The 18,834-nt window shown below is 42.9% G+C and overlaps 1 protein-coding gene across 2 annotated transcripts in view; it reads right to left on the bottom strand.

The window, feature by feature from the left end:
- Positions 1–18,834, bottom strand: part of Ankfy1 (ankyrin repeat and FYVE domain containing 1) — a 68,459-nt gene that overhangs the window by 30,272 nt on the left and 19,353 nt on the right. For both annotated transcript variants that reach the window (XM_036197196.1, XM_036197197.1), the window contains exons 4-9: positions 18,292–18,427; positions 13,033–13,156; positions 11,266–11,415; positions 9,388–9,553; positions 1,860–2,064; positions 161–229 (exon numbers count right to left, since the gene is read on the bottom strand). In XM_036197196.1, coding sequence (XP_036053089.1) covers positions 161–229; positions 1,860–2,064; positions 9,388–9,553; positions 11,266–11,415; positions 13,033–13,156; positions 18,292–18,427 — 850 coding nt within the window. The remainder of the gene's footprint in view (positions 1–160; positions 230–1,859; positions 2,065–9,387; positions 9,554–11,265; positions 11,416–13,032; positions 13,157–18,291; positions 18,428–18,834) is intronic.

The following is an 18,834-nucleotide window of genomic DNA, read 5'->3' as shown; positions in this document are numbered from 1 at the left end:
TTTGAATTCCAGGCCTGCCTAGACTACATAAGACCAGTGTCAAACAAACAAATGAACAATGGGTTTTTGTTTTTTTTTTTTTATTTTAATAAGGAAAGATTTTTCACTCACAATCCCACCCTCAAAACCGCTTTTCATTTCTCCAGGCCGCCCTACGTACTGTTTACACTGTAGCAGCTGACTGAACACATAGTCATTCCTGGCCATGATGGACAAGTGTAAAGGAGTCCTGAGGGTAAAAGAGAACACAATGAATTAACAGACGTGTCAGTTCAAGACAGACCAACCTAGACACTCACAGCAGACAGGAACCAGAATCCTTGGTAGAATCACCATCTCCAACCAATTTCATTACTCTGTTTTCCAAAACCATAGCCAAGAATCAAAACATGAAAATGGATTTGCTTCTGTGGCCCAAGCTCTACTCCATTTCTAACCCTTCCTGCAGGTGTGTGTTAACCAGCAGCCTCTGTCACACTTTCTCACCTACCCCACCACTCTGCAAAGAAACTGTTCTTTGCTGTCATTTTCTGCTAGCACAGGAGCACAGAGCAGCAACAAGACAGAACTGGGTCGAACTGAACTTGCTCTTCACCACTCAAGTGCCTTGAGAGAAGGCTGCCACCAGAGCACAGGGCCTGAGCCTGGCCTCTACCTCAGATGGACAGACCACCCAAGTTTACTGTGATTGGAGGAGGAAAAAACCCAGACTCACATGAGGGAGGAAGGATGTAACTACTTGGGAGAACGAGTGATTGATTACTAGCAACACCAGTTTCCGGACCATCTGATCTCTGCACATGACCCACTGCATAGACCCCCTCCTGACAACCAGCCTTGAAAAATTTCACATCCTGGATGGGTTTCAAAAGTTGAACTGAGCTGATGGAGAGCGGTGCCTATGGCCCTGCCCGAGGCTACTGAGGCAAGGGGCTGAACTGCACTTCAGAGCCTCCCACCCTTCTGCCTCAAGACAGGCAACCCTGTCCATAATTCTAAACCACAAGGAATCCTAAACTAACTCTTTCAAAGATGAAAAACAACAGAAACTGAGCTGGAGATGGTTCAGTGGTTAAGAGCACTACTTGGAGGTTGGGGATTTAGCTCAGTGGTAGAGCGCTTGCTTAGCAAGCATAAGGCCCTGAGTTCAATCGTCAGCTCCAAAAAAAAAAAAAAAGCACTACGTGCTCTTCCCAGAGGACCTGTGTTTGAGTCTTAGCACCTACATGATGTCTCACAAATACCCGATACTCCAGTTCCAGGGAATCCTACACACTTCTCTGTCTACAGACACTGTATGCATGTGGAACATTGATATACATGCAGCTAAAACACCCATACAATAACGAATTAGTAAAACTAAAAACTAGTAAGAACGTAAACCACCAAACATAACCCAGAGACACTATCAAACAGAGGAAGGGCAATGAAGGTAACATGCTCTAGAGATAACAAGTTGTCAAAAGTTAAGATAGTTACAAGGCGGAATTGGGTTTAAAATAGGGAATTTTCTAACTATTAGATCTCAGAGAGATAAAACAGGTTGCCTTGAGGTAGTAGTTCCTCTTCAAACTATTCAATTGACCCTAAAAAATGCTAAAGAAAGTCCTTGTAAACACTGACCAGATGACCACTCTGCTTTCAACATGAAAATGACATAAATTGCTTAGAAATTCAGACCTTATTTAGCCAGGCTGCAAATGTTTTCCCCAAACACTTCTAATCTTGGTCATGACACTTAACTACATGATAGATAAATGTTTGCAGCTTCAATAGACATCAGATTTAATAATGTCCAATACTATGCATGTCAATTATGTGCCACCATGACAACCCTCTTCTGGAGTCAGCGTACTCACCTGCCCTTGCTGTCCTGCATGTTGGGGTTGGCACCAGCCTGCAGGAGGGCCTCTGCAATCTGCGCCATCTCAGACATCACATCAGCTGAGTATTTCTTTGAACTATACAATGCTACGAGGTGTAACGGGGTCTCTTGGGCCCCCAATGTGGCAGCATTGACAAGGGCCCCGTTCTTAATGAGGAATGTAGAAGCAAAGAGATCTCCTTGAAAGAAAGAACAGAACACACAATGACATGACAACACCCAGTTACTGTGGCCAGTACTTCCTCTAAAGGCAGCAAGTGGATAACTGCAGACACAGAAGGACATCTGGGGGTGTCTGAAGCAATCTCTTGGATAGCTGGGGGTGGAAATCCATGATAGTCCACAGAGTTACACTTTATTTCAAAAGGCTCTTCTTTTTTAAAAATTTATTTTACTTTATTTTATGTACATAGATGTGAGTGTCAGATTCCCTAGAACTGGAGTTACAGACAGTTGTGAGCTACCATGTGGGTGCTGAGAACTGAACTCAGGACCTCTGGAAGAGCAACCAGTGCTCTTAACCTCTGAGCCATTTCTCCAGCCCCTCAAAAGGCTCTTTGATTACCATGATGATCTGCCCTGGTTCCTTCCTTCAGGATGCTTTCACTGTCTAACAATAACAGACTTGGGTAGGAAAGACAGTACAATGGGGGCTCCTCTAGAGAACCCCAGTTGGAGTCCCAGCACTAACATGGCGCTCACAAATGCCTGCAACTCCAGGTCCTGGGATCTGACATCCTCTTATGGATTCCAAGAGTATATGCACGCACGCAGGCGCACGCAGGCACACTTCACACACACACACACACACACACACACACACACACACACACACACACACACACCTCTCTGTAGCTTGGTGGGATGGAAACGGTTAATTCTCAGTGGCATCCAAGTGGCACCAATTAACCACACCTACCCTGCCCCCCATCTCTCTGTCTCTCTCTGTCTCTGTTTCTGTGGGGTAGAAGTAGTTATTTTTCTTTCTTTCTTTCTTTCTTTTTTTTGAGAGATTTTTGAATATTTTTTTCTTTTCTTTTCTTAAGATTTATTTATCATGTATACAGTGTTTTGCCTGAATGTATGCCTGTAGGCCAGAAGAGGACACCAGATCTCATTACAGATCATTGTGAGCTACCATGTAGTTGTTGGGAATTGAACTCAAGACCAATGAAAGAATAGCCAGTGCTCTTAACCTCTGAGCCATCTCTCAAGCCTGGAAACAGTTATTTTTCTCAGTGACCTCCAGGCGGCATCAAGTCTCACACCGGGGTGGGGTGGGGTGGGGAGGTGGGGTAAAAGGAGGAAGAGAGGAAGAGAGGGAGGGAGGAAGGGGGAGGGGGAGAGGGAAAGAAGGAAGAGAGGGAGGAGGAGAGGGAGAGAGCGTGCTTGGTGGGGATGGAAGCAGTTACTTTTCTCAGTGACCTCCAGGTGGCACCAATTAGCTTCTATCTAGTACTCATCCACCAATGTCTTTAAAAATTGGCCTTAGGAAAATATTGGGGAAGAAAACAGATGAACTTCCAGGGCTACTGGGTTTAACAGACAGGCTCTAACTGCAATCAATTCTGATTTCAGATAACTGACTCTCTCACCAGAGTCCTAGGTCTCCTTCTAAAGAGAGTGATGAGGACAGACACAGGAAACCCTACAGACGGTTACATTCTGACAGAAAGCATAATAGAAACCATCTTCTATCCTAATTTTCTTAAAAGACAATGGTCTTTCTCTGTAGCCCAGGCTGGCTTCTAATTGGCAGCACTCTCCTGTCCAACCTCCCAACTGCTGAGATTTCAGGCAAGAATCACTATTCCCAGCTAACATGTTTATGACTTAAAGTCTTTTTTAAAGGATTTACTGACTTTAAGTCAAATTTACTAAAGGTTAGATCCAAAAATCATTTCATAATTTATAATCATTCATTTATATGTACTTTAGACAACAAGAAAAAGCACTCTTTTTTATTATTATTATTATTATTATTATTATTATTATTATTATTATTTTGGTTTTTCGAGACAGGGTTTCTCTGTGTAGCTTTGTGCCTTTCCTGGAACTCACTTTGTAGACCAGGCTGGCCTCGAACTCACAGAGATCCACCTAGCTCTGCCTCCCAAGTGCTGGGATTACAGGCGTGCACCACCACCACCCGGCTATTTTTTATTTTTATTTATTTTGCCTGCATGCATGTCTATGTGAGGGTATCAGATCTTTGAGTTGTGAGCTGCCACGTGTTAGCTGGGAATTGAACCCGGGTCCTCCGGAAGAGCAGTCGGTGCTCTTAACCACTGAACCATCTCTCCAGCACCCCGAAAAAGCACTCCATAGGAATTATTAGAAGCTGAATTAAGGGAAGAAGTCCAGAAGGTAATAAACGAGAAGAAAAAACATGCAGAGAACAGGACAAAGAAGGGAACTGGAAGCTAGGCCCTAGTAGGTTCTTACCAACCAGGAAACAGCACTCCACACATTCCATCTAAAAGAGCAAGGATGGGCTCCAACTCAGCCACTGCTCAGCATGTTAAAGGCTGAGTTCCAGCCTCAGCATCAGAAAAACAGGATCTCCCGCTGAAGACTTCCAGCCACTTGCTTTCCTCAGTTACCAACAACACCAGCTACATGAGGCATACTGTCATCATTTTTCCACACAGAAATATTCTTAACCAGCCGGGCGGTGGGGCACACTCCTTTAATCCCAGCACTCGGGAGGCAGAGGCAGGCGGATCTCTGTGAATTTGAGGCCAGCCTGGGCTACAGAGTGAGATCCAGGAAAGGTGTCAAAGTTACACAGAAAAATCCTGTCTCCAGAAACAAAAAAAAAACAAAAAACAAAAAAATCATTTCAGTTTTATGACAGTTTCATTCAGGGATCAGCCATTAACCTTCATCCTTAAAATAATACAAACCATATTTAGTAGTCCTTGTTTTAAAATTTACTACAAATAATTGGTCAGGAAGAGTCCAGGTTATTGCAGGTGTTCCCACACACATACACCACCGCCCTGAGACAGGGTTTCTCTGTGTAGCTTTGCACCTTTCCTAGATCTCACTCTGTAGACCAGGCTGGCTTCAAACTCTCAGAGATCTGCCTGCCTCTGCCTTCCGAGTGCTGGGATTAAAGGCGTGCGCCACCACCGCCTGGCTATTGCAGGTTTTTAAGTAGTAGGAAACTAGAATTGTTATGAAAGGACACAACATCTTGCTTAGGTCAGGCTAATCGGAAGAGATGGTAACAATGCCCTATATGGGTCTCCTATGGCCTCACAGATCCTGTCACCACCAAATTCTTCTGACTGACAGATGCATTTCCTTAGTAAGATGACCACTAGTATTTTGTGGATTCTAATATGCATCTCCAAGTAGACTTAGACTTCATTCATCTATTAATGAACCCCCATCACTCATAATCAATTAGAAGCAAGGTCAGTAGCCAAACTTAAAGGCGGCACTCAGTCATTGGGTAATGCTAACCAAGTAACAGCAAGTAGAAGGAGGAGGCAAAGTCAAACAATCCCTCAGAAGGTGGAACACAAACCTAAAACCCAGAACACAGGAGGCAGAGGCCGGAGGACTACTGCAGGCCTGAGCCCAGGCTCTACCGTGTAGTGTTCTAGGCCACCCTGTGTTTCAGTGGGACCTCAATGAAAATAAGACAACTCCTATAGGGTCTGGCTCTGGTACTCCAATGCCCAGACAAGATAAAGGCCACTATGTTTACTCGACTGGTCAACTGGCAGTCACCGTCTAGGGTGCATCCCAATCCCGTCTCACGGTGAAGCAGAAAGATCCCTTCCCATTTTATAGACAAGAAAAGTCAATACAATTATGGACAAGTGACTGTCAAAGCAACACGTGAGCCAGGATTGAAGCCCAAGTCAATGCTCTGCCCATGCCACACTCCTTTTAGTTTGCTATATTTACACTAGAATCCACATACTTCCAGACACTTCACAAATTCAGAGTGAAAGATTAAATCACTCTAGAACACACATCAAAACTGTCTTGGCAATTCCTGTAACTAAGCAATCACCCAAATATTTAATAACTCACCAGAGATGTTTTTCATGAAACAGAAGAATTCAGCTCCCAGAGAGGAAAGGAACTTAATTGTTTTTTTAGTAACAAGTGAATCTGTTTCCAAAATAAACACTTCAGATACTAAACAGAATGGGAGAGAACAATTCCCTATGTGGTAGAAACTTTCCCCAGTGAGCACAAACCCAGAGCCAAGTGCTGTGTGTGCTTGGGATGACGCATCTGTTCTCCACAGTGCCCTGCTCTAAGGGTTTCCTATCCACTGATGAGTAAAACTTTCCTCTCTACTAGCCAGCAAGCTCAACACTCTACATAGCTCAGAAGGACACTTACCCTCAACACTCTGCCCAGAAAGGGGAGAGAGCTGCAGCTGCAGCATCATCAACATTCAGACAGTGAATTCTGTTAAGGAACAAACCATAGCTGAGGCAGCAGCAGTGTTGTCTATTGATGGACAGCCACTTTCTGCCTATGAGGACAGTGCAAGCACAAACATTCACAAACACCGTGTGCCAACTGAGAGGCCTTCACCTGTGTAAACAAGAGCTGGGCCACACAGCAGCTTTACTTTAACTGACTTTAAGAAATCTCCACACTGATTTTTCATAATGGCTGTACAAGTTTACATTCCTATCAGTAAATGTAATCCCAGAATTTGGGAGGCAAAGGCAGCCTCTGTGAGTTCATAGCCAACTAGTCTACATAGTGAGGCTCTGTCTCAAAAATTAAAACAAAACAGAATTCCTCTTTCTCAATATCATTAGCACCTGAGGATTTTTATATTTTTGTTATTTATTTGTATGTGCAGGTACACATGCCTGTCTGTGTGCATGCATGGAGTCAGAGAGGCTGTTGGGTGTCCCCGTCTTACTGTCTATCCCTCTGAGGCAGTGTCTCTCCCTGAACCTCTCTTTCTCTGATAGGCTGGAGGCAGCAAGCTGGGAGGATCTGTCTCGGGCCTACATTGGAGGTGGAATTCAGGTGTACACACAGAACACCCAGCTTGTTACCTGTGTGCTGGGATTAGAACTCTGCACCTTATTGAATGACTCTTAACCACTGATCCATCTCTCCATTTATCCTTTATTTTTTATTTTTTTGTATTTGTTTATTTCATGTGTATGCAGACAAGCAGGCATGCACATGGCCATGGCCTGTGTAGAGGTCAGAGGTCAACTTTCCAGAGCCAATTCTCCGCTTCCACCATGTGGGTTCTGGGAATCAAACTCAGGTGAGCAGGCTTGGTAGCGAGTGCCTTTACCTACTGAACCATCTCTTTATCCTGTCATTCATTTTCCTGACAACCATTCTGAACTGGAATGAGATAGACTCTCAAAGGAATTTTAATGCGTATTTTCCTGGTGGCTAAAGACGGGGTACACTTTTAAGTTTTATTCACCATTTGTATATCCTTTTTTGAGACCTGACAGTTTAGCTCATTTATTGACTGGATGCTTTTTTAAAAACTGTTTAATTTCTGCAGTTCTTTATATCCCTTGAATATCCCCCATCTGATACGTGACCAGCAGAGGTCTATTCTCTCTGGTGACTGTTTCCTCTGTTGTCCAGAGGCCTCTTCATTTGATTTTGGGATGCACTTCCTTGCTACTGGACTAGTGTTCTGAAAGCTCTTACCTGTGCTTTGTATCCTGAAGTGTTTTGTTTACGCCTCCCTCTTTCTTCTAGCACACCGGTTCTCGACCTTCCTAATGCTGGGACCCTTTAACACAGCTCCTCATGTTGTGCTGACCCCAACCATACCATTATTTCACTGCTACTTCATAACTGTCATTTTGCTACTGTTATGAATTGTAATGTAAATACCTAATATGCAGGATAGCTGATATGTGACCCCAAAAGAGCTGTGACCACCCCCCCAGGTTCAGAACTGCTGCTCGCAGTTTCTAAGCATTAATCCATTTTGAAATGATTTCTGTAAAGGTGAGAGGTCTAGGTTCATTCTTGGTTAAAGAGGTTGTCTAGCCTGGCGGTGGTGGTGCCCGCCTTTAATCAGGAGGCAGAGGTAGGTAGATCTCTGTGAGTTCAAGGTCATCCTGGTCTACAGAGTGAGTTCCAGGACAGGCTCTAGGGCTACACAGAGAAACGCTGTTTCGAAAAAAAAAAAAAAAAAAAAAAAAAAAAAGAAAAGAAAAAAGAAAGAGGTTGTCTTTGCTCCAATGTATTTTTTTAAATTTTTATTATTATTTTTTTTAATATGCGTTTGTGAGTATGTACCACATGTATGTCTGTGCCCAAGAAGTCCAGAAGGTGTTAGATTCTCTGGAACTGGAGTTACAGGCAGTTGTGAGGTGCCAATTGGGTGTTGGCAAGAGAAACTCTTAACCACAGCACCGTCTCTCCAGTCTCCCTCCAATGTATGTTTTTGACAGATTTCTCAAAATTGGGATGCTATAACTATGCATTTATTTCTGGGTCCTCAATTTTTATATCATCAGTCTACACGCCTGCTCCTGAGCCGGTAATATGCTGTTTTTGTTCCTGTGTCTCTGTAACATAATCTGAGATCAGGCGTCACTGCTGGTACCTCAGCACTGCTCTTTCTGCTGAGGATTACTTTGTCTATCTGGGCCTTTAAGCCTTTCCTAAGAGTTTTAACAGACTTCAGGCACAATTCCTGAAGAAAATACAATTAGTAAGTAGACATACGTTGCTCACAATGTGAGCCAAAGGTACTTTCTAATTTTGTTTTAAAGCTTACTGTTTAAATGTCTGTGTGGGTGAACGTCAGGTGTATGCCTGTAGAACCAGAAGACGGTGTCAGAACCGCTGGAGCTGGAGTTACAAGCCGTTGTGACCACTTCCTGGGAACCAAGTCTTGTGCAAGAGCAGCAAGTCCTCTCAAATGACTATCCACTGCTCCAGCCCCCAAAGGTATTTCCTTTTTTGGTTTTTAGCTTTATTTTTGTTGTTGAGACAGGGTCTCTCTATGTAGTCCTGACTTTCCCAAAACTAACTATATAAACTAAATTGATTTTAAACTCACAGAAATTACCACCACACTACTCCAAAGGTACTTTTTCTTTTTCCCTTTTTTTTTTTTCCTTGAGACATGGTTTCTGTGTAACAGCCCTGGCTGTCTTGGAACTTACTCTGTAGATCAGGCTGGCCTCAAACTTACAGAGATCCACCTGCCTCTGCCTCCTGAGTGCTGGGATGAAAGGCATGCAAGACCACTACCTGGCTCCAAAGGTACTTACTTCTTAAAGATAATCTATCTAGCTTTTCTTACTCAGGTCCTGGTGGCACTATGAACAGACCAACTGACAAGGCCAATAGTGTTTCAGACCCTCTGACTCAACAATCACAAGTTCTAAGCCACACAGGCTAAGTGTGCAGACTCAAGGTCTTTTGCGAATTCCTGGAACTGAGTCCAGGAAGCTTCAAAAATATAAATATAGAGAGTTATATTGTGTACAGAGAAAAATGTAAATTTCATTTCTCCTTACCTCTTTGGATTCCTTTATGTAACAAGCTCCAGCCATTCTTGTCTACCATGTCCACATCAGCTTTATGACTAACCAGAGTGGTAGCAATACTCTCCAGTCGCCGTGAAAGAGCCAGATCTAATGCAAGATCTCCATTATGATCCATTTCGTTCAGCTTCCCAGGGAGCTGCACACAGAAATCTGGAAATCAGCACTCAGACAGAAAATACAACCTACTTTAATCGTTCCCTTTTTGAGACAGGGTCTCACTATGTAGACCAGGCTGCTCTCAAATTCACAGAAATGGCCTTTCTCCCATAAATGTGCATGTTACCCACTTCCTACACAAGTGCCAATTCTAATGCTATGGCATAATGACAATGCTTAGTCCTCAAATTCAACTTCATTCACACTTTCAATCAGGCTTCCTGAGAGCACATGCTTTCAGTATCAGAAAAACAATAGTGATTAGCGAGCAAAGGGCAACAAAGACGATTGAAGGCCACCACAGGAGAAATGCAGCTAGCACTGGGGGGGGGGGGAGGGGGAGGAGGAGACAGACTCCAGACACAACACAGGACATAGCCACCACAGACAAGCCAGCATAGAGAACTTCATGAAAAAGAGTGAAGATTTTCAAAAAAGGTGGCTTAACAGAGTCCTCTTTAGCACAGACACTAATGATAAACCCTATTTCCATCTGCACTCCACCCCCACCCCACAGATGTTCATGCCCTAATTACCAGATAATGTAAGCATGTCAACTTACATGGCAAAAAATACCTTTGCAGATGTGTTAAGGCTAAGTACCATGAGCTAGGGAGAATTCTGAACCAGCCAATAGGGCCCCACTTTGTAACAATATTCATTCTTAAAAGTAAAACAAAACAAAACAAAACAAAAAAAAAGTGAAACAGAAAGCCTATATTCCCAGCACTCGGGAGACAGAGGCAGGTGGATCTCTGTGAGTTCGAGGCCAGTCTGGACTACAGAGTGAGTTCCAAGACAGGCTCCAAAGCTCCACAGACAAACCCTGTCTGGGGTGGGGGAGGGGGAGTAAAACAGGAAGTTTCACTTAGAAGAGTAGGTCATTAAGGGGTGAAATTAGGACTTGACCTGTCTCTGCTGGCTTTAAAGACAGAAGCAATGCTTCTTTTAAGCTAAGGACTGTGGGAACATCTAGAAGCTGAGAACAGTCTTCAGCTCACAAGAAAATGGAGGCCTTGGACCATTAGAGAGTTCTGCCAACAACTTATGTGAGCAGGAAACAGATTCTTCCCCACAGCTCCATAAAAGACAGTCTACAAACAACTTGATTTTAGTCTTGTGACTTTTGGCTTTGACCTCCAACAGGCAAAGCTGACAGGTAATAAACTGATGTGTTGCTGTTACTATTTTAAACAGTATTTTATGTGCATGAGTGTTTTGCCTTCCTGTAGTGTGTGGACCACGTGTGCCTGGATGCCTCCAGAGGTCAGAAGAGGGTGTTGGATTCCCTGGGAATGGAGTTACAGATGGTTCTGAGCTGCCATGTGGGTGGGGAGCCAAACCCGTGTCCTTCTGCAAAAGCAAGAAGTGCTCTCAACCAGTCCTGAATGTGTTGGTTTAGGGCACTGAATTTGTGAAAACTTGTTTTAGTAAGAAATAAAAACAAAGATTGGGGCCTGAAGTCAGGTACTGCTGTGACAACCATCTGGAAATATGAATGTAGCTTTAGCTTGTACTAAGACTGACAAATTCTGAGGAACAGAACAGAACAGAAAATGCTCAAAAGCAACATGAACATGTCAGAAGTACTTTCTTAGAATGTCCAATGATGGTACAGATGGAGGCAGGGAATCTAGATAGCATTAAGGTTTGGGGAGAGATAGGAAAAAAATGGAAATGCTTCTACAATACCTGGGAATCCATTTCAATGAGATAGAGGAAGACTACATCTTCTCTCTCCACTTTGATAGCTTTATGTAGTGGGTACTCTGTCTTGGATTTGATCATTCTGTATAACAACTGAGCACTCAGGCTACTGAAGTCTTCCTTTCGCAAGTCATCCTAGGGGTCAAAACCATGAAAAGTGTTAACAATAACTGTCGTTGACTAAGCATGCGTCAAGCCCTACTTTAAGGTCTTAACATTTCCCAACTATCTTTGCCTGTTTTACAGAAGAAAGTGAAGTCTATGGAGGCTAGAGAGCTCACACAAAGTCTGACAGCAAAAACAACAACGACTGAGTCAGGATCTGTACTACGAAGCACTTGCCACCACACTCTACTCATCACAGCTCTCTTGGGGCCTCAGGGACTGGACAGCTGAGTATCAATGCTGACCTTCAACAGGAACAAGCCATGTAGGAGCCCTACCATGAGCTTAGAGTCCTTTTCCTACTAAGTCCACGAAGATGGCAATTTCAAAACAAATCAGAACTGCAACAAACAACTCACTGAGCCACAGCTGTAGCCTATCAGCAAGGGAAGGTTACCATTCTGTCAGTTCTTTAAAGCTAGTTTTCAGCAGGTATAGCAGCACATGCCTTTAATCCCAACGCTCAAGAGGCTGAGGCAGAACGGTTGCCATAAGTTTGAGGCCAGTTTGAATTACACATTGATTTCCAGATCAGTCTGGGCTACAGAATGAGATCTTAACTCAAAGCAAAAAACAATAACCCCACTTTTCTAGTATTATTGGGGATCAAATCGAGGGCTTCAGGCATTTGTACCACTGTACAATGCTTGTCAGCTGCTATGTGTAAGCACCATATCACTGACTATATTCCTAGCACTTCAAAATATTTTTGAGAAAGAGTCTTGCTAAGTTCCTCAGGCTGGTCTTGAACTTGCTCTGCAGCTTAGACCATGAACTCAGCATCCTCCTACCTTAGCCTCTCAAGTTGTTAGGACTATAGGTCCATGGCACTAAGCACACTCACACCAGTTCTGTTAGAAACCTTTTTGTAGAATTCCAAGGTTCTCCCCATAATGTTGTATACAAAACAATCACAGAAGCTAGTTCATAAAACAACATTGGTTGTTGTTTTATTTATTATTTAATGGAGTGAGAAAAAAAAAAAGCTCGGCTTGTAAACCCTATGCTTGGGAGGAGACAGGAGGATCCCTGGGGCTCACTGGCCAGTTGATCTCACCTAATCAGTGAGCTCTAGGCCAGTGAGGGACCCTGTCTCAAAACATGGTGAATACTACCTGAGTAACTCTATCAGAGGCTATCCTCTGGCCGCCACAAGCACATGTGTACCTGCATACACATAAAAAATACAAAATCAAACCATAACAAAGAAATGTGAAGTCTGTTATTTATAATAAAAACCCAAGAAAAGACGCTGAAGTTTAAGAATGCCTCTTATCGTGGAGGAAGCTCCTCCATGGGCAGTGCACGCTGGGTCTCAGCTTCTCAAGGACGATGCTAAAGGCAGGTGTTCCTTCTTGACATCTGCTCCGGAAGCTCAGCTACCTCTGCCTGGTCCACTCTAAACCCCCAGAACAGTTTCAGACAGAAAAACAGCCTCACAGGTCATCTAATCCAACTGTTCATCTTTCAAGACTGCAAACAGCAAAGATGATGTGTCAGAGAGGCGACTGCAGAAACTGGGCTTACACTGGGATCTCTGGCTGCCAGTGTGAAAGCTCTGTCCATACCTCTCAATCTCTCACTCACCCAGTGACTGGCAATAATTTCTGCACAGTAGTTCATCAGTGTGCTGGCATTTAATTCCTCAGCAGTTTGATAGAAGCGAATGCAGTTCCTAACATTCACCAGAGACATAACACCCTTCTCACATCTGTAAGAGATTTTTCATTAGTGATAAATAGTATTAGTAAGGCAAATACATTCATAAATAAATAAACCAAAAAATAATTAAGGCACTAGCTACGTCTAGTAAGACTAAGGTATAAGACTGAATACTGTTTAATAAGGAAGTATGTGTGGATTTTTACTTATTGAACTCAATTTTTATTATAATTTTACTAAAACTGATCATATACATTTTATTTTTCAGACAGGGTGTCTAACTATGTAGCCCAAGCTAGCTTTGAAGTCAGACTACTCTTATCTCAGCCTGGGATTACACTGTGCTTCAGTTCTTTGGCACTAAATTGTATGGAACATGCCTGCAGATTCCAGACAATTCTATTATAGCTAACTTTATTACTCAAAGTTTCAAATATGAGGGTCTATGCTTAATAAATACCTCCTTAAAAATCTTCCCAAAAGATAAATTTTTATTTAGTATAAATTATAATTCAGATGGCTAGAGAGATGGCTCAGAGGTTAAGATGGCTGTTCTTCCAGAGAACCCAGGTTCAGTTCCCAGTACCCACATGGCAATTGACAATCACCTGTAATTCTAGTTCTAGGGGATCCAATGCCCTCTTCTGACCTTCATGGGTACTGAATTTACGTGATACACAAACATATGCAGCCAAAACACTTATACATATATAATAATGATGATGATGATGATTAAAATAAGTGAATAAACTGTAATTCAGGGTCTGGAAAGTAAGACAGTGGTAGAGTGTCTAGGATGTATTTGTATTTGGGAAGCCCTGTGTTCAATCCCTAGCAACATTGGGGTGTGGGTGGTGGGAGAGCAGGGGGCAATGTATGTGGACTGAATAGATAGTTCAGCTGCTAAGAACAGTTGTTCCTCCAAAGGACCTAAGTTTGGTTCCCAACACATGTTCACAACTGCCTATGACTTAAGTTCCATGGGATCTGGTGCTCTGTTCTGATTTCCCCAGATACCAGCCCCCCCACAACATACACATAAATAAAAGTTTTACAAATAAAATAGATATAATTCAATAAACTACATTTTAAAGAATCACCCAAAATAGATAAGACAGTGAGTCAGACCTAGTGTGAAAGAGGCTATGGGTTCAATCTCAAGTGCCACACGCCATCAGACCACAGTGTATATCTCCACAAAGCCAGGCAACAAGACCTGATGAAGGACTAACAAGAAAGTACCAACTACATCCCTGTGGCACAAAGTTGTCTTCACATCCTAGCATAGAAGATACAGAAGTTATTCTATGACAGGAGTCCTGGAAACCTTACTGTGCCTCTCGCAGAATGAGGCCTATGGAGAAAGGAGGCTAAGACATGGGCCTTCAATCAGATTCTCCTCCAAGGGTAGTCCCAGAGGCCCAATGGTACTCATAGGCCCTCATCTAATCTACCACTGCTTCTCCTTTCCTTCACCCTCAACAAAAACCTCTTTTGTTTGTTTGTTTTTCAAGACAGGATTTCTCTGTGAAAAAGTCCTGTCTGTCCTAGAACTCACTCTATGGAGACCAGGCTGGCCTCCAACACAAAGAGATCCGCCGGCCTCTGCCTCTGCTGGGATTAAAGGTGTGCACCACCACCCAGCTAACAAAAACTTTTCTAATCACACAGCAGAACTTAGTAGAGAGACAAATGAAGTCTCTGTAGTTCTGTCTCCCCTTCTATGACATAAGGATGGTACTTGATCTTAGAGGTGTTGAGACTCTGTGGGTTCAAGATAAAGGTAAGTTAGATGTACTCGGCAGAGCACAAGAGACACTTGGAGGTACACTCCTAAGTTTACAATTCCTCTCTGCTCACCACTCCCTTCTAAGGCCCAACATTCCTGTCCTGAAGGAAAATGGAAAAGGGACATTTAACAGCTAATGTTAATGGACTTCAATACTACCGTAAATAACTGAGTAGCAGGTAATTCTCAATCTCAGTAGATGAGCTACTAGGTACAGAGGAGGACCACAAGAGTTAGAGAGGTAGGGAAAGAGGGGAAGAAGGCAGTGAGACAGACCGTGGAGTGGAGACAGGGGAAGGGAGGACGGACATGGGAAAAATGAAGAGCAAATTTTCAGACCTTATAAGTTATACTAGGCCAGAAACAAGAACACGGCCATTTTCCATCAACACTGCAGACTTGGTGCAAAGAAGCACCTCTCCCAGGGCACTTTAAAAATTAATTTAGGGCTGGTGATGGTGGCATATGCTTTTAATCCCAGCACCTGAGAAGCAGAGGCTAGTGGTGAGAACTTGTCTCTACCCCTTCCCCACCAATTCATTCATTTATTCATTTACTCATTCATTCATTGTGTGTGTGTGTGTGTGTGTGTGTGTGTGTGTGTGTGTGTGTGTGTGTGTGTAAACCACAATGCACAAAAGTGTAAAGGCCAGAGGACAACTTTCAGGTCAGTTCTTTCCTTCCAAAGTGAGTTTTGGGCATCAAACTCAGATCATCAGGTCTGTATAGTAAGGACTTCTGCCTGCTGAACAATCTCACCAATCCTCCAACATCATTTTTCAAAGAAGTTAAAAATCAATGTGTAGACATGTTACAATAAGACAAAGTTTCAGCTGGGCAGTGACGATGCACGACTCTAATCCCAGCACTCAGGAGGCAGAGCCAGGAGTATCTCTGTGAGTTTGAGGCCATCCTGGACTACACAGTGAGTTCCAGGAAAGGCTCAAAGCTACACAGAGAAACCCTGTCTTGAAAAAACAAACAAACCAAATTACATACACTGAACATGTATTCATAATCAGAAGAAATATTTTCATTTTTATAATACTCTTTTGTAAAAGATTTTCTGATATTATTATAAAATAAAAACCTTCTGTCAGGGTTGGGGATTTAGTTCAGTGGTAGAGCACTTGCCTAGCAAGGACAAGGCCCTGGGTTCGATCCTCAGCTCAAAAAAAAAAACACCTTCTGTGGTAATTTGAATATAATTGGACCCATAAGCTCATAGTGGCACTATTAGGAGGTGTGGCCTTGTTGAAGTAGGTGTAGCTTTGTTGAAGGAAGTGTGTCACTGTGGGGGCAGGCTTTGCTTAAGCTTCTCTCAGTGTCATAGTTTACTTCCTGGTGGCTGCAAGATATAGGACTCTCAGCTACTTCCCCAGCACCATGTCTGCCTGCATGCCACTATGCTCCCTGCCATGAGGATAAAGGACTGAACCTCTGAACTGTATGCCACCACCTCAATTAAAAGTTTTCCTTTGTAAGACTTGCTGTGGTCATGATGTCTCTTCACAGCAATAGAAACCATAACTAAGACACCTACTTTTTCATCAATTTAATTGTTAACATTTCTAAACCATCAGGACCTCTCTATCACAGAAATTGGTGCCACCGACTTCACACTGAACTGTCTGCATCTGCTAAAACTCCTGGGCTATTATCTGAGATGTGCCATTTCTCTCTCTGACAACAGTGGGCGCTCCTGTGACTTCATGAAGAGCCAGCACTCACTCTAGTCCTAGTCTCCCATCCCAGCTCTTTTTTTTAATCCTTTTTTTTTTTTTTTTTTTTTGAGCTGAGGATCGAACCCAGGGCCTTGCACTTGCTAGGCAAGCGCTCTACCACTGAGCTAAATCCCCAACCCACGTCCCAGCTCTTAAGAAAGCTGTGACAGACAACTTAAAGCCACATCCAACAGTACAGATTTGAGCATCTGATAATGTTGATCATAATGAGGCCTAATCAAACAATAAACATTTTAATTAAAGAATCCATTATACCAATTAAATAATCCACACAAACCCCAGAACATTTTTATTAAAGCAATTTAATTTATAAGCAAGTCTGATATGGTCAATGAGAAAGCTCAGGACATCTGGGGGAAAAGATATAAACAATCTAATTAAAATGAGTATGAGTTTACTCCTAGGTAGTTCAAAAACTTACTAAACAAACACAATAGTTAACTAGAGGGCATCAATATTAAAGTTAGTTGTGTTAATAATAATCTAGCTCTATATACCTTGGACCTATTTATGTTTAAATTAGATTTAGATATTAAAACAGTTCTCAGGCCCACATCACTGACTGATAGTTGGGAAGATTCTGTCTATGGATTCCTGTGGGGCTGTGGGGCCATCCTAGAGGAAAAGCCCTCTCACAGTAAGAACAGAGCAAGCAGCTCCTGGTAGCCGAGTCTTGGATCTCCTGAGTGAGGGCAACAGAGCAACAAATAGACCATCTTTATGGCGGAAACTAGCCCTTCAATCACCCAAGCGAGAAGCCAATTTTTTCTCATGCACCCATAAGAATAAAAAGAGATTATGAAGTTCTATAAAAAAGACTACACTGGGCTGGAGAGATGACTCAGAGGCTAAGTGCACTGACTGTTCTTCCAGGGTTCTAAGTTCAATTTCCAGCAACCACATGGTGCTCACAACCATCTATAATGAATGAGACCTGGTGCCCTCTTCAGGCATGCACACATGCAGACAGGACACTGTATACATAATAAATAAATAAATCATAAAAAAAAAAAAGAGTAACTATCTTAAAAAAAAAAAAACAGCTGGCCATCAGCAGCCATAGCTCAACAGGTGTACAAGGCATTCTGCCTCATACCTTTGATGAGCATTTTGTCTCCTATAATTCTACCAACTTGGGAGAGGAACAGAAAACACACTATAAAAACGTATTGTGCCAGGTCCTTGGGACCTACAAAGCAATTAACTTCAATGAAGTAAGCCCTTATCGATACTGCTACAAAACTTACTTGAACCATAAACTCTCTGGATTAATGTAAGCATTAGAGTGCTTCTAAAAAGGAGTATATAACCAAAGACTTCCTCTGCTAGATCTATCCAAAGGCAGAATAAACTGTTAAAGAAAACAGAATGGAAGGCAAAGTCAAGACTCCAGACCCTGGATTCTATTTTTCCATATTCAGTTGTCAGTTTACACAGAACCTCAGGTAACAAACCAGGAGAAGAAAGAACAACAAACCAGCACCATTAGCTTCCCAGTAACACAAAGCAATAGAGAAGTCAGCCTCTCCCCCATAACCTTTAGAGAGCCCTACGGTTCTTCACGTGTCAGAAGCTGGTCACACAGCTTGGCACAATTAAGCTTAGCCTGGAACCACCTTGAGGGGCCTGAGCACATGTGTTGTGACTTGCCTCTCCCTAAGGAGCTGGAGTTGAAAGCGATTAGCCAGTTTCATCAACTCAGTCAGGAACACATCATCCTCTCTGAACTCTAACTCATCGGTATAGATCCAGCGAAGCATGGTCATTGTCACCTCAGGATTCGCATCTAGAGAGAAAAAGAAAGTAGATGCCACACTTAGGCCTTCCAGAAGTAACGCTAATACCTGTGGTTAGAAAGTCAATTACCATACACCTAACTCAAATACACTGTTACAGGCCCCCACCCTCAATAGGTCCCCAGACCTTAGCACAATTGACACCATAATGGAACTATCATTCAGGCCTTGGAACCTAGCACATAGGTAGCCAACACCTGCAAAAAGAGAACAAAAATCTATAGTTCTCGTAAAGTTCCTAAATTTATTAACCTTGCTTTTTGGCTTCTGTACTAGCCAGGTGTGGGCAGCGGTGGTACATGCCTTTAATCCCAGCATTCAGGAGGCAGAGGCAGGCTGATTTCTGTGATCTGTGAGTTCAAGGCCAGCTTGGTCTACAGACTGAGATCCAGAACAG

This window comes from Onychomys torridus, chromosome 8 (genome assembly GCF_903995425.1).
Source record: "Onychomys torridus chromosome 8, mOncTor1.1, whole genome shotgun sequence".
Taxonomy (NCBI): Eukaryota; Metazoa; Chordata; class Mammalia; order Rodentia; family Cricetidae; genus Onychomys; species Onychomys torridus.
The sequence above is the reverse complement of the archived record's forward strand: the minus strand, read 5'-3'. Positions and strand labels throughout refer to the sequence as shown.